This window comes from Podarcis melisellensis (assembly GCF_964234715.1).
Source record: "Podarcis melisellensis genome assembly, chromosome: 7".
Lineage (NCBI taxonomy): Eukaryota > Metazoa > Chordata > Lepidosauria > Squamata > Lacertidae > Podarcis > Podarcis melisellensis.
Window position 1 is genome coordinate 44,710,770 of NC_138539.1, and position 12,621 is coordinate 44,723,390.

At 43.7% G+C, this 12,621-nt stretch overlaps 1 protein-coding gene across 1 annotated transcript in view; it reads right to left on the reverse strand.

Annotated features, from left to right (window-relative positions):
* The window catches only part of LAMA3 (laminin subunit alpha 3), a 130,263-nt gene extending 124,996 nt beyond the window's left edge, over positions 1-5,267 (reverse strand). Inside the window, exon 1 of the mRNA XM_081919177.1 lies at positions 4,751-5,267. Within this exon, the coding sequence (XP_081775303.1) occupies positions 4,751-5,026 (276 nt within the window). The 5' untranslated portion in view covers positions 5,027-5,267. The remainder of the gene's footprint in view (positions 1-4,750) is intronic.
* Positions 5,268-12,621: the final 7,354 nt, after the last annotated feature.

Below are 12,621 nucleotides of genomic sequence, written 5' to 3' on the forward strand. Positions count from 1 at the left end.
CGCTAATTAAAGGGCAATTCACAAAACTTCCAGGCACACCAAACAAGAAGCAAGGCAAGAAGGAAGCTTTTCAATAAAAGGACAGTTGCATGAAGTTTTTCTGCACCAGGTGGAGAATTTTATTAGGGAGGATCATCAGGTCTGAAAAAATACAGGACAACAATATGAAAACATTAGGCTGCAATGGTTTGGCACACAGCAATGGCCTCTCCTCTAGGAGAAGAGAAGTGGCAAGTGGAAGTATTTAAAGGGGTGGTAAGAAAACAAAGTAAACAAATTGGATTTGGGGATGGAGGTTCTCCATCCTTCCCCCCCTCTGCTGATGGTCAAACTGGACAGGCTTTTTTTGCCAGGTTACTGCAGATTAGGCCACAAGAGAGCCATTTCAACTTAACTAGGTCACTTGGAGTTCTGAGGACAAGTTTAATAATGTTTCTAAATGTACATCAGTGAATTCTTCTGGAGCAGCAAGCATCTCAGTTATTTAAAGTACATTCCACAAGAGCTGCCAACGAAGATGGCAGATGGAAGCTAAAGGAAAATAAGTTGTCGGGCAAACCTTTTCTTTTGCTTTACATGAGCAGTATCTGCGGAAAGGCATTCCACAATGCAGCCTGGCTGGTACAATGTCTCAGTTCCAGGAGATTGGGAGTACTGCCTGGATCTGGGCCATGATTCACCAAAGCAGCTCTGAATATACTAGTCACCTCAAAACGCACATCATCTAGAGTTTCCATATCTGTGTATATAAAAGTAATGTAGCCTATGGAAAATTGGAAGTATGACTGCATATGTACCTTCTACAGGAGTAGAAGGGCATAAACGGAACATGTAGGAAATGATCTTCTCAAACATAGTGTTGTTGGAAATTCCAGTCCAGCTCTAAGCACAACACTCATAGCTATGTTGCCCATCTAGGGTCAAAACCATAATGACACCTGGGTTGTCCCTCTACTTTATCCTATTGGATATACCTGTTGGGAGCTGAGTTTCTGCTGAAGAAAGTCTGCTGCACTTGGATAGACTCCCTGGCCTATTTAGAAACCACATCTTTCCAGGGTTTTAAATAATGTGAGGAGTCTAAACAAGTACAACATACTCGCCACTGCAGATGTTTCACTCCTCAATAGGGGAGAGGGGATGCTGCAGGAAAGGGGATGAGTACAAGAGGGAGAGGGCTTATCATCGCTCTCCCCTTTGAGTGAAGTTAATTGTGTGTAGGGTGGTGGTAGAGAAAGAACTGAATATAGCTCTGAGGTTACAGGATACTGGGTTGCCCTTCCTCCTGTCAGGTAGATTGCTTGTTAATAGCACAAGATGGTTTTCGCTATGGGAGTGAAAGGTTAGGGTATATTTGGGAATAACTCATGTTTCAATGAGATAGTTCAAAAAGCTTGGAGAAAGTCATATACATGTACCATTACCGTAAATGGAGGAAAGAGGGAGGGCAGTATACATGCATAGAAAGAGCTATTTGCATTTTTTAAGAGGCAGAAACAGAAAGAGGGTTTAGAGATGTTTGCAGCCTGAATACATCTCAGTGATGAAGAGCTGGAAATGTGATGTTGGGAAACAAATCAGCTGCCTTGTAGGATTCCTGAAAGTGACCTTTGTACATGTATTTATTTTAAATACTCATATACCATTCTTCATCTGGGCGATACCAGATGTAAACATAATATAAAGCAATCACACGTTTGAAATATTTAAAACCACAATAAAATGACCTCCACCGTGAGGCAATATAGATACCAAGCTAAAAATGTCAGCAGCCAACAAATCTTCAGCAGGTACTCACCCAAGTCAGTGCCTGCCTTGTTTCATTAGGGAAGGAATAAAGAATAAAACTTTGGAAGCAACTTGGAAATTCTGAAACCTCACCCAGAATTCTCTCCAAGTTACCTGAGGGCTGTGGATCTGCCAGAGCAATTACATCCTTTGAATGTAAAGTGTCCTTGTCTCCCTCACTTCATGCTTTGTATAATATCTTGCTTGAAGAGTTACACAGAACTCAAAAAGTTGGCCACACTTTGTGACCTTTTTGGTTGATCTAAAAATAGGTACAGTATCAGCCTGTTGTGAGTTTTGGGGTTTGGTTGGTTGGTTGTTGTCCCACCCCCCCTTATGCTGCTACCTTTGTGTTGTTGTTGTTGTTTGCAGGAGACCTTCTTTTCTGGGCACAAACACACACACCAAAGTACAAGGTCAAGCCCCATTCATACTTCTGACACAGTGCAGGGCACAGTGGAGCAAGTACACTCTTTCCAGTTAACTGATATTTCCTGTTGCTAAAGTTCTCTATCTTACATCTATGATTATCTGAATATGTTCATTCACTCTCTCCATTCTTTTATACTGCGGACATGAATAGATGTGAGCATGTTTGTTTAAGCCTTCTCCCATTTCATAGGTATTTGAAATATGGTGTCCATAAAAACTCTCTTCCTTAACTTTGAATTCGAGGGTTGGGGCAGTGTGATCGCATATGCACTGTGCTGTTATCACATTTCCCAGGTCTGCTTTCCCCAGCCTTTTGAAAGAATTTGGAACCCCTCTTGAACCAAAAAGATGACTGGTAAACTACAGAAATATTTCTGCTATGTGTCTCAATGAGGCTTTGTTAGAAACAGGAGAGGGAAGCTGCTGAATGCACATTTCTACAAATTCTGTAAGCAGCACACAACATGTACTCTTGTGCCAGGGCACATCTATCAGTAATCCTTCCGGGAGCTTGGATCAAGCACAAATCACAGATGACCTCTCACCCAGAATCTCTGCAACAAATGTTAAAGTAAGAGGAATTCTCTTGTTCACTATTACTGTCATACCTATCTGTAGAATTATATCAATTCACAACTAAACCACAGGGTTTTAACTTCATAAAGGGGTAAAAGGAAACAATACCACAGAAACAGTACCTTTGGCTTAATTCACCTGTTAGGATTTGTTTCTGCCTAAATGATTGTAATTGCTTCTAAAACCTCTTAATGTTAAAATCAAATAGTCTGCAGCATTCAAATTTGCCCCTCAGAAGACTCCTCAGCCTCTAATTTCCTGTAGTCATATAAAAATTTTGGTGCAGGTTAGCTCTAAGAGGGGTGTCATCTCGCTCACAAAATAAAGAAGGCTTAGTCTACAATCCTAGCTCTTCCTACCTGGGATTAAGACACACTGGATTCAAAAGGATTTACCTTCTGGGTAGAGATGATTGCACAGTAAAGCTGTTCTGCATATACTGTATGTTAATTGATTTAAAATATGCAAATCTAAACTGATTTTAGAAGCAGTTAAAAATAGATAGGAATCAAATACAGACATGACAAATAGGGATTTGGCTTGGCAATCATTTGGCACATTTCTTCACATATGCCATTGTAAGGTACATGCAGAACTAATGGTGCACATTGCAATAGATCATTTTTTGGTTAGCATTTACTGTTTTTATCTTCAGACAGACAAGATCTTAGAAGCTACTGTCAAAGCAGGAGGTGGGGGGGCATTTTCTTTAACCCAATCTAGTCCAGAATTCTGTTCTCACACAGTGGCCAACCAGATGCCTATGGGAAGCCTCCCACCTAAGCAGGACATGAATAGAATAGGTCTTCTCCTTGCCTTGCCAACAGATTAGCATATCATAATACTGACACAACAATACCAGATGGAAGGCAGGTCAATGAGGAGAGTAACAGAGATCGACATAGAGACCTTCCTTCAACACTGACAGGTATAAAGTGTAGGAGATCAGTCTTATTTTTGTAAGTTATGTGGTCAGTTCTGGACAAGATGTGTATTTGGCTTGATCCAGCAGAGCTCTTCTTGTGTCGGACAGGCACAGAGAAAGTGGAAGGGCAGCTTGTATATATTGCAGAGGTCCCTGGGAATGCCCTACACAATTGGAATATGCAGTCTCTTTCTATTGAAGGAAGGCCACCAACTGTTAAGAGGACCTTTTATTCAGCACTTCCTTCACAAATTCTGAAGGACACTTTCTGCCAGTACAGCAGTTTTCCCCATTTTTAAGTGGTGAAGCAGCATCTCTAAGCTGCAATGGATGAGTTAACTACCACTATAACCTCGTTCTGTATTCCTAACCAGTTACCTTCAGCACGTGCACAAGACCCTACCCTTGTACTCTACTTGACAGACTTTGGGTGAGTGAGATCCAAAGAATAATAGTTACTTTGGTCCTCATTTCAATCATAATTATGTACTGAACGTATGGAAAGACCCAAACATTTCCAAAGTGTCAGCACCTGGATCATGAGAAGAGGGCAGTGAAGGCAGGGATATCCGATCCAGTACTCCCTCCCCGAATGTTTTTCCCCCTACACAGTTCCTGTGCCTTTAATCTATCAAAGAAAGACAGGAATTCAACTGGTGCATCTTTCTGCTGCACAGAGATCCGATGGGAAAGCTGCACCTGCTAAATTTCTGTCGTGTACAGGTGTTAAGCGGTTAACACGCCGGTAAAACAAAGCTGGCAACTATTGATTGCATCTTGCGCGTAAAGTACTGGCGGAAGGAGAGGCGCCCGCGGAAGAGATGCAACCTTCTGCCAATTCATTAACTATCCTGATGCTATACTGTTCAGTCTAGATTAAGGGGTACATCATGTTAGGAGACCAGAGTGGCTGCACAGGTACAGAATGAGTTAATTTGTCCGCATTTAATGATCTGGACTGGAGGATCCATGCCACTGATCCCTCAGTCGATCCCCAACTTAACCCACACCCGCGCCACCCGGAGTTACCTGGATGTTTTTCCCCGCGGGGAAAGCGGCGGGCCCCCCCACCAGCTTGCAGAAGAGCTCTCGGCGAGGCCTCCCGCTCTCGTCCTGGCCGCAGGTGTCGGTCGCCGAAATCTTGGCGATCTCCGCCAGGTTGAAGTAGGGCGGATGGAGGCTGAGCCCCGGCGCTTGGGACTCGTCCGGAGAACCAGCCACCCGAGGATCCGCGGAGCAGCAGCGGGACCAGAGCGCCAAGACGAGCCCGGCCATCGCTGGGTTGGCAGCCCGGCTCTTGGCCATCGTGCCTGGGCTCCCTTCCAGCGCGCACGAGGCGACCCCGGGGCTGCGTTTGTTTACGGCGCGCGGAGCCACTGACCCGGGAGGGAAGGGCAGGAGGAGATGGGCCTCCCTCCGCTCCTCCTGCGCGCCTTTGTTTTGCGCCGATTGGCCCGAAGGGCGCAGAAAAGGGAAAGGAGCGGCGAGGCGGAGGAGGCGGAGGCAGCGAAGACACCCCCTGCCGCTCGGCCGCCAGCCTCGCAGGATCCAGGCGGAGACGCCGCCGCAGCCTACATTGCGGAGACGGAGTCCGGGGAGGCAAAGGGGCGGGTGGGGGGCAAGCGATCCACTGAGAGACCTCTCCTTCAGCCCAGCCTGGGAAACAGCCAGCAGTCATAACAACGGCCACGTGTAGGGAGGTTGGCAGGTTTGGGGTTACGCAGAGAGAGACTAGCCCTCCATGGCATTTCTCCCGTGGATGCGATCAGGGGTGCCAACTTGAATGAAATATTGGGGTTGGGGGTGGGGCAGGTAAGCCCCGCCTGCATAATTGATCCCATGATGCGATACACGTGCACCATTTCTATGGCAATGTCCATCAACTTTGAGGGGTTGTTGTTGTTCAGTCGTGTCCGACTCTTCGTGACCCCATGGACCAGAGCACGCCAGGCACTCCTGTCGTCCACTGCCTCGCGCAGTTTGGTCAGACTCATGTTTGTAGCTTCGAGAACACTGTCCAACCATCTCGTCCTCTGTCATCCCCTTCTCCTTGTGCCCTCCATCTTTCCCAACATCAGGGTCTTTTCCAGGGAGTCTTCTTTTCTCATGAGGTGGCCAAAGTATTGGAGTCTCAGCTTCAGGATCTGTCCTTCCAGTGAGCACTCAGGGCTGATTTCCTTCAGAATGGATAGGTTTGATCTTCTTGCAGTCCATGGGACTCTCAAGAGTCTCCTCCAGCACCATAATTCAAAAGCATGAATTCTTGGGCGATCAGCCTTCTTTATGGTCCAGCTCTCACTTTCATACATCACTACTGGGAAATGTTTTATTGTGGTGGGGCGAAGGAGCCTAGGCGCAGACTCAACTTGACTCCATGGAGTTTGTTTCCGTCTCTACAACTCTAGCTCAGGTTGAACCAACCAATCTCTATCTCTCAGCATAGGCCCCCTTCACAGGTTGGTTGTGGGGGGGAAAGTGGAATGGAAGAACCATCTCTGCTCAATGCAGAAAGTTAATTAAATGAATAAATAAATTAGACTTAATGATTGGCAACTGAATATCTGAAGTGTAACATTGAGAAGCACTGCAATGTTTTATGAGGTGATGGAGGTGATCTGAACAGTTATGTCTGGCGATGGCCCATTCACACTTGCAAGTAGGGACAGGGAGAAATCCAACTCAGTTTGTAGTTAAGGAAACGGATTTGCACTTTCTGGAACAATGTGAGAACTGAAACACAGCAGTCCTTCAAAAGTTGCACTTATATTAATTGTGCAGTGCAGCTCTCCAACCAATCAATGGTAGATTTGTTTGTTTTGAAAGAAAAGCATATATTAGGGGAAGTGTGAATAGCAATATAGTAATGAAGATAACATACAGGGGTGCCTTTTATGAGAGGAAATTGTTTGTCAAAATGTGTATGTAATGTATTTATTAGGAGATATTTGCACTAAAATTCTGAAGAATTTCCATGAAGATTTTAATATATATATATATATATATATATATATATATATGCAAATTGCTGCAGAAATATGGAGAACTGTCTTTAATACTGTAAAAATGAGAAATGGAGAGAACCAAAATTGACAGACACTTCTATCCGAAAGTCATCAGCTGATGTTGCAGTCCATAAGATTTAAGTGATTAATATGTATGTGTGAAATCAGACTGGTGACAGGGTTTGTGTGATGGGAATGAAGAAATTACTAAAAAGCTAAGTCTGTCTCTACAGCGCAACCCCCATGAACTGAACTTAAGATAAACTACTCAGGGTTATCTTTTTTAATAGCTTTAGCTACACAAATAATATTTGTAATTCATAACCACTTAGGGAATGTAATAATAAATTTTCCCCTCTCCTCTCCTCATCATTCCCAAACATCTTAGACAATGTCCAACATCATCTGAGCTGGGGAATCAAGGAAGGAGAACGCTGCACACACACACACAAAACTCTATTGCTACATCCACAATGCCATTTGTATCGCTTCCTGTATAACAACAGAAATGACAGCTTTTTAGATAAGGTATATTGGTGATAATTATCAGTTAATAAGGCTTGCATGTTACACACTTATTGAGGTTTGACATGTTACACATGTAGCCACATTTTAACGCCTTTTGTTGTTGTTTCGGAGGTAAGGCCATTTTGGGAGGGATCAGTTTAGAGCAGGCACCCCCAACCTTCAGCCCTCCAGATGTTTTGGACTACAATTCCCATCATCCCTGACCACTGGTCCTGTTAGCTAGGGATCATGGGAGTTGTAGGCCAAAACATCTGGAGGGCTGCAGGTTGGGGATGCCTGGTTTAGAGCAGAGAAGCAGTATGAAGGAGAAGAGCTGCTTCCCCCTTTCTCCATCCTCCTCCACTACAGATTGCCCCCTCCTGAAGTTTCCTTTCTGGAGAGGGGGAATGAGGGGGGAAGAGAAGCAACAGGTAGATTTGATTCATGGGTGTAGCCAGAGTTTTTGTGAGGGGGGAGGCCTTTTGTTAGGGGGGCAGAATCTCAGTTAGCTATGCATGTATATTGATTTTTATTGATTTGGGGAGGACCCCCTGCCCGCCCCGGCTATGCCCATAGTTTTACATGCTTTTCTGTATAATGTGTAATTGGGCCTTAATTTTTCAAAGTTGAAACATGTTGACTCAAACAAATACTTCCTTATAGACTCTTGAAAAATGTTGACTTACACATGACACTAAACTTTTTTTCTGCAGAGTATCAAAATCACCTTTCAGCAACTGTAAATGGAGACACTTCCTCTGCACATAGGCTGCCAGAGGCTACTTCAGCACTTTGTCAAGGTTAAAGAAGCATAAGTAAAGTGGCAGGATTACCTTATAACTTACTGCCAACATCTTCTTGGGGAAATTTTGATGAGCACAACTAACCGGCATGCTGATCTTGCCTTTATTCTTCAGAAACAACAGTGTGGACTGCATGCTGGCGAGTTTTAAACCCAGCCACAAGCTGGATCAAGAAAGTCCACCAGTTCTACTTACTTTTTCAGTTAGAAAATTGTGGGGTTTTTTTATCTTAAACACATTGCATTTGGAGTGTAAGACTTCTCCAGGAATAAAACAATATGTCAAGGGGGAAATTCATATACATTTATTTTTAGAAAACACTGACAGGACAATCCTATATATGTTTACTCAGAATGAATCTCATTGTGTTCAGTGGAGCTTACTGCGTTGTTGTTTTGGTACATATTCCAAGGCAAGCATATCATAAGCCCATGGGTAGCTTGTGCACTTACCATAAAGAGCTCAAAACCTGTTCAAACACATGAACGACAGGACACAGCACGTTTACTTCATACAATGTTTACACTTGCCAGTTATGCATCTTCTGGTGTTCAAAGCTCAGTGATCCAACTTTGGACCCAGAAGGTGATTCACTGATTGATCAATGAGATAACAAAATGATGAACTTTAGAAACATTTGTGGTTATTTTTATTCAAATTATGATTTTGGTTTCCCAGTTCTTCCAGCTAATTGCTTTAAAAATTCCCAGCCTTCTTTCTCTTTCTCTCTCTCTTTCTCGGTTATAGAGGTCTTGGGAATGCCAACATATATTGCAGCTTAGGAATATTTCTCCTGCCTTTCGCAGGGTTCCTGTTAGCAACACCCTTATCCTCTATGGAAGCCACATCCGATAGAGTTTGAGTAACAGAGCCTTTAGCAATGCTCCCCTTCAGGCAAATTAGCCCCCTTTATCTTAGGTCAGAAAGGTGCCATGTTTTTTTCCATGTATGCCGGAGGCCACAGTCTTGCTATCCATCTTGGTATCAAGGATGCAGACTGAATGTCACATTACTGCCTTTAAATCAAGCTGCTCACTGGGCCATTTGGCAAAAGCTAACATGTGGTAAGGGCAAGCTTTCAACTGATTGTCTGGATAAGCTCTAACACTTCTGTTTCTAATCCAAGACACATTGCAGAGTTGTACCCACTAACTTGATCCAGGGAAATGCTTACAACACTGTATGAGACACAAAGGAGTCGTTTGTGTGCTTATAAGAAAAGAACAATTTAGGTATTTTGGCTTCTTTTCCTTGGTAAGATCTAGGCACTCTAAGCGAATTACACTGACTTCTTGTTTCTCTTGTCTTATTGGACTTTTGCCCAGCCCAGTGTTATATAAACATAAATAAAAAAACACTTGTCATTCCACAAAGGCATAATTAAGCATCACTCTGAAACCCCAGCTCAGGCAATTCTCCCTAGAATTGATGGGATCGGTCTCTGAGTGCAGTAAAAATAGGGATGAGCTGCTAAACCTGCACTAGATGGATACATCTAGCCAAATCTTTGTTAGATGCTTAATGCAAAGACATATTGGTAGATAATAAAAAGACTCTCAGGGCTGGCCTAAGACGTTTTGCTGCCTGAGATGAATAAAAAGATAGTGCCCAGCCCACTTTGCCTATACTGAAGCTGACCAGTATAGGATCTTACTTCAACACTGGCAGTGGGACAGCATTCTCCACCACACCTTAAGGCAGCAAATTAGCACAAGGAAACACAACTCTCCCCTAACATATCTCTGCCACTGATTGCTCTCCAGAATCTGCTGCCTGAGGCTGGTTCCTCACTTTGTCTAATGGCAGAGCCGCCCTGGGGAATCATATAAGTAGGGAACGACAGCTACATTTTGCTGTTCCAAGTGCTACTGAGGCAGTGTTGTCAGCTTCTGTCATGCCAAACAAATATTGCAGGGTGGGGGAATTCATGCTAAATCTTTTGTATTTCACATCCTGTTTTTAATGTGCTGCTGCCGCTGCCAACGTTCCTTCTCTTTGTCATGTAGGTCAGGAAAACTGGCTGCAGTGGTACCTCAGGTTACATACACTTCAGGTTACATACGCTACAGGTTACAGACTCCGGCTAACCCAGAAATATTACCTCGGGTTAAGAACTTTGCTTCAGGATGAGAACAGAAATCGTGCTGCGACGGCAGAAGGAGGCCCCCTTAGCTAAAGTGGTGCTTCAGGTTAAGAACAGTTTCAGTTTAAGAATGGACCTCCGGAATGAATTAAGTACTTAACCCGAGGTACCACTGTATTACCACACTTTTGCCACTGCATTCAGAACAGCAACTTCAAGTAGCTGAAACGTCATAGGGATGTTTTCTGAGCAAAGAGGCCCAAAGGCCTAGCCCCAGGATGAAGTAGTCCATCCACTGCCCAGCCATAACCAGGCCCTGAGAACACACCTCCATTGAAGACAATGCTGGGCCAAGAAGGAGTTTGCAGGCACCACCAGGCAGCCGATGAGCTATGGAAGCCCAGTGTTTATATTGGACTCATCGGGTCTACAAGTGCATATTTTGGACACTGCCCTACCAATATAATTCCATGTGGTATCCATAATATTGCAGCCTTATAATGGTTCTATCATCTTTAAACAGAATATTTCCACAATATCTACATGCTATAACGGTGTGTGAAAAGCAGAATCAGTGATAGTGGGATAGGAGAGAGCTGAAAAAGCATGCCAGGTATATTGTGCTCTAGGAGGCTTAGTTGGGTCAGAATCGAGTATACACTTCCAGAGTCAACACTAAATACATTACTTCTGGTAAATGAGCCACCATAACTGCTACAGGGCTGTGAAAATTTGTGTCCCAACCTTTTGGCGCTGTGGGTTAAACCACAGAGCCTAGGACTTGCAGATCAGAAGGTCTCCCCGCGATGGGGTGAGCTCCCGTTGCTTGGTCCCAGCTAGTGCCAACCTAGCAGTTCGAAAGCACGTCAAGTGCAAGTAGATAAATAGGTACCGCTCCGGTGGGAAGGTAAACGGCGTTTCCGTCCGCTGCTCTGGTTCGCCAGAAGCGGCTTAGTCATGCTGGCCACATGACCCGGAAGCTGTATGCAGGCTCCCTCGGCCAATAAAGCAAGATGAGTGCCGCAACCCCAGACTCGGTCACGACTGGACCTAATGGCCAGGGGTCCCTTTACCCTTTACCTTTTACCCATGTACTATCTGAAACCAAATGGATGCAATGGTTGGCAGATGTGAAAACTATTGGTGTTATTTTCAGCTCTCCTACCCCACGATGAGCATTACGTGACTAAAGACTAACTTGATGTCCATTGATTTTGAAGGGTCTACTCTGAGTATGACTTCATCAGAAGCCACCCACGATATTCTCATTTAAGATGCTGTCATTATAAGTCATATTAATGTCATAGTCAGTTTATTTGTATAGCACATTTTCCACAAATACATGGTGCTCAAAGCTCTTCAAAGGATAGACAGTTTAAACAAAGGCGCTCTCCTCTATTGTCTCCTGAGACAGACGGATGCCAACAACAATAATACATTACAACTTAACATTACCAATTCCATAATTGCAGGTCATTTGAACATTATCAAAAGTTTAAATTGGCATAAAACGTACCAGTAGATCAGTTAATAATACCCAATACCAATAATATCTGTACTGCACCCATATTCAGCAACTCATTCAACAGTTGATAATTAGGAGATCTAACAAAACTAGTGGAAAAAAGAGAAGAATAACAAAATAGACTCAAGGCACTTTAAGCAGCCCATCCTGAACAACAGGAGAGATCCCCTTCTCACCAGGGTCTCCGGTCTCATGCCAGGAAAGGGCACCTTCATCTCCACAGCAACAGCTCTCTTATCTCTGGGCAGTAGAGCCCCAAGAGAGGCAAGATGAGGAAAAGCCTCTCCAAGTCTTCAGATAAAAGCACACATACTGTTCCTATACTCATGCCATGAATAAACAAATTGCCATCTCCACACCCAAAACACATACAGTACAGATAGTGTATTAAAAATAGGCTTTACTGGAGCATAACTTTTTATTTCAGCTTGTTGGTAACCTAAAGCCTTTAACCTTCTGGATGCAGCATTTTTAGATTGATTTTAACAGCAAAAGTGCAATTCACTCACAAAATTAAGCTCCCCTGTAATGTAAATGTGCATGGAAGGAAATGCTAAGAAAAACAGTAGAAATTCATTTTGCTTCTTTTATTGAGTCAACTGAGGACAGGTAAAGTTAACTATGGAATGAGTCATAAAATACACAAAAGGGGAAAAGGGGAGACGGGAGGAATCTGAAAAGTTGGCAAAACAAGCCATGAAATTATAACCTGCACACAATGTACCAAAGCTGGATGGGGGGGGGGAATACTCAGGGCTGGGAGGGGAGGAAGAAAGTATTTTAAAACTTATTGTAACTATACATATATGAGGAATGTTTGTACACCCTAAGAATGAAACTCAGCGATACAAAGAGCAACTTGAGTCCTGTTAAAGGTTTTAAGAACTGAAGCGGGTTCCGAACAGCATGCACAGTTGTGCCACTAATTGGAAGCCAAAGCACACAACATGCCACAATCCTCTCTCCAGGAAACCACATTG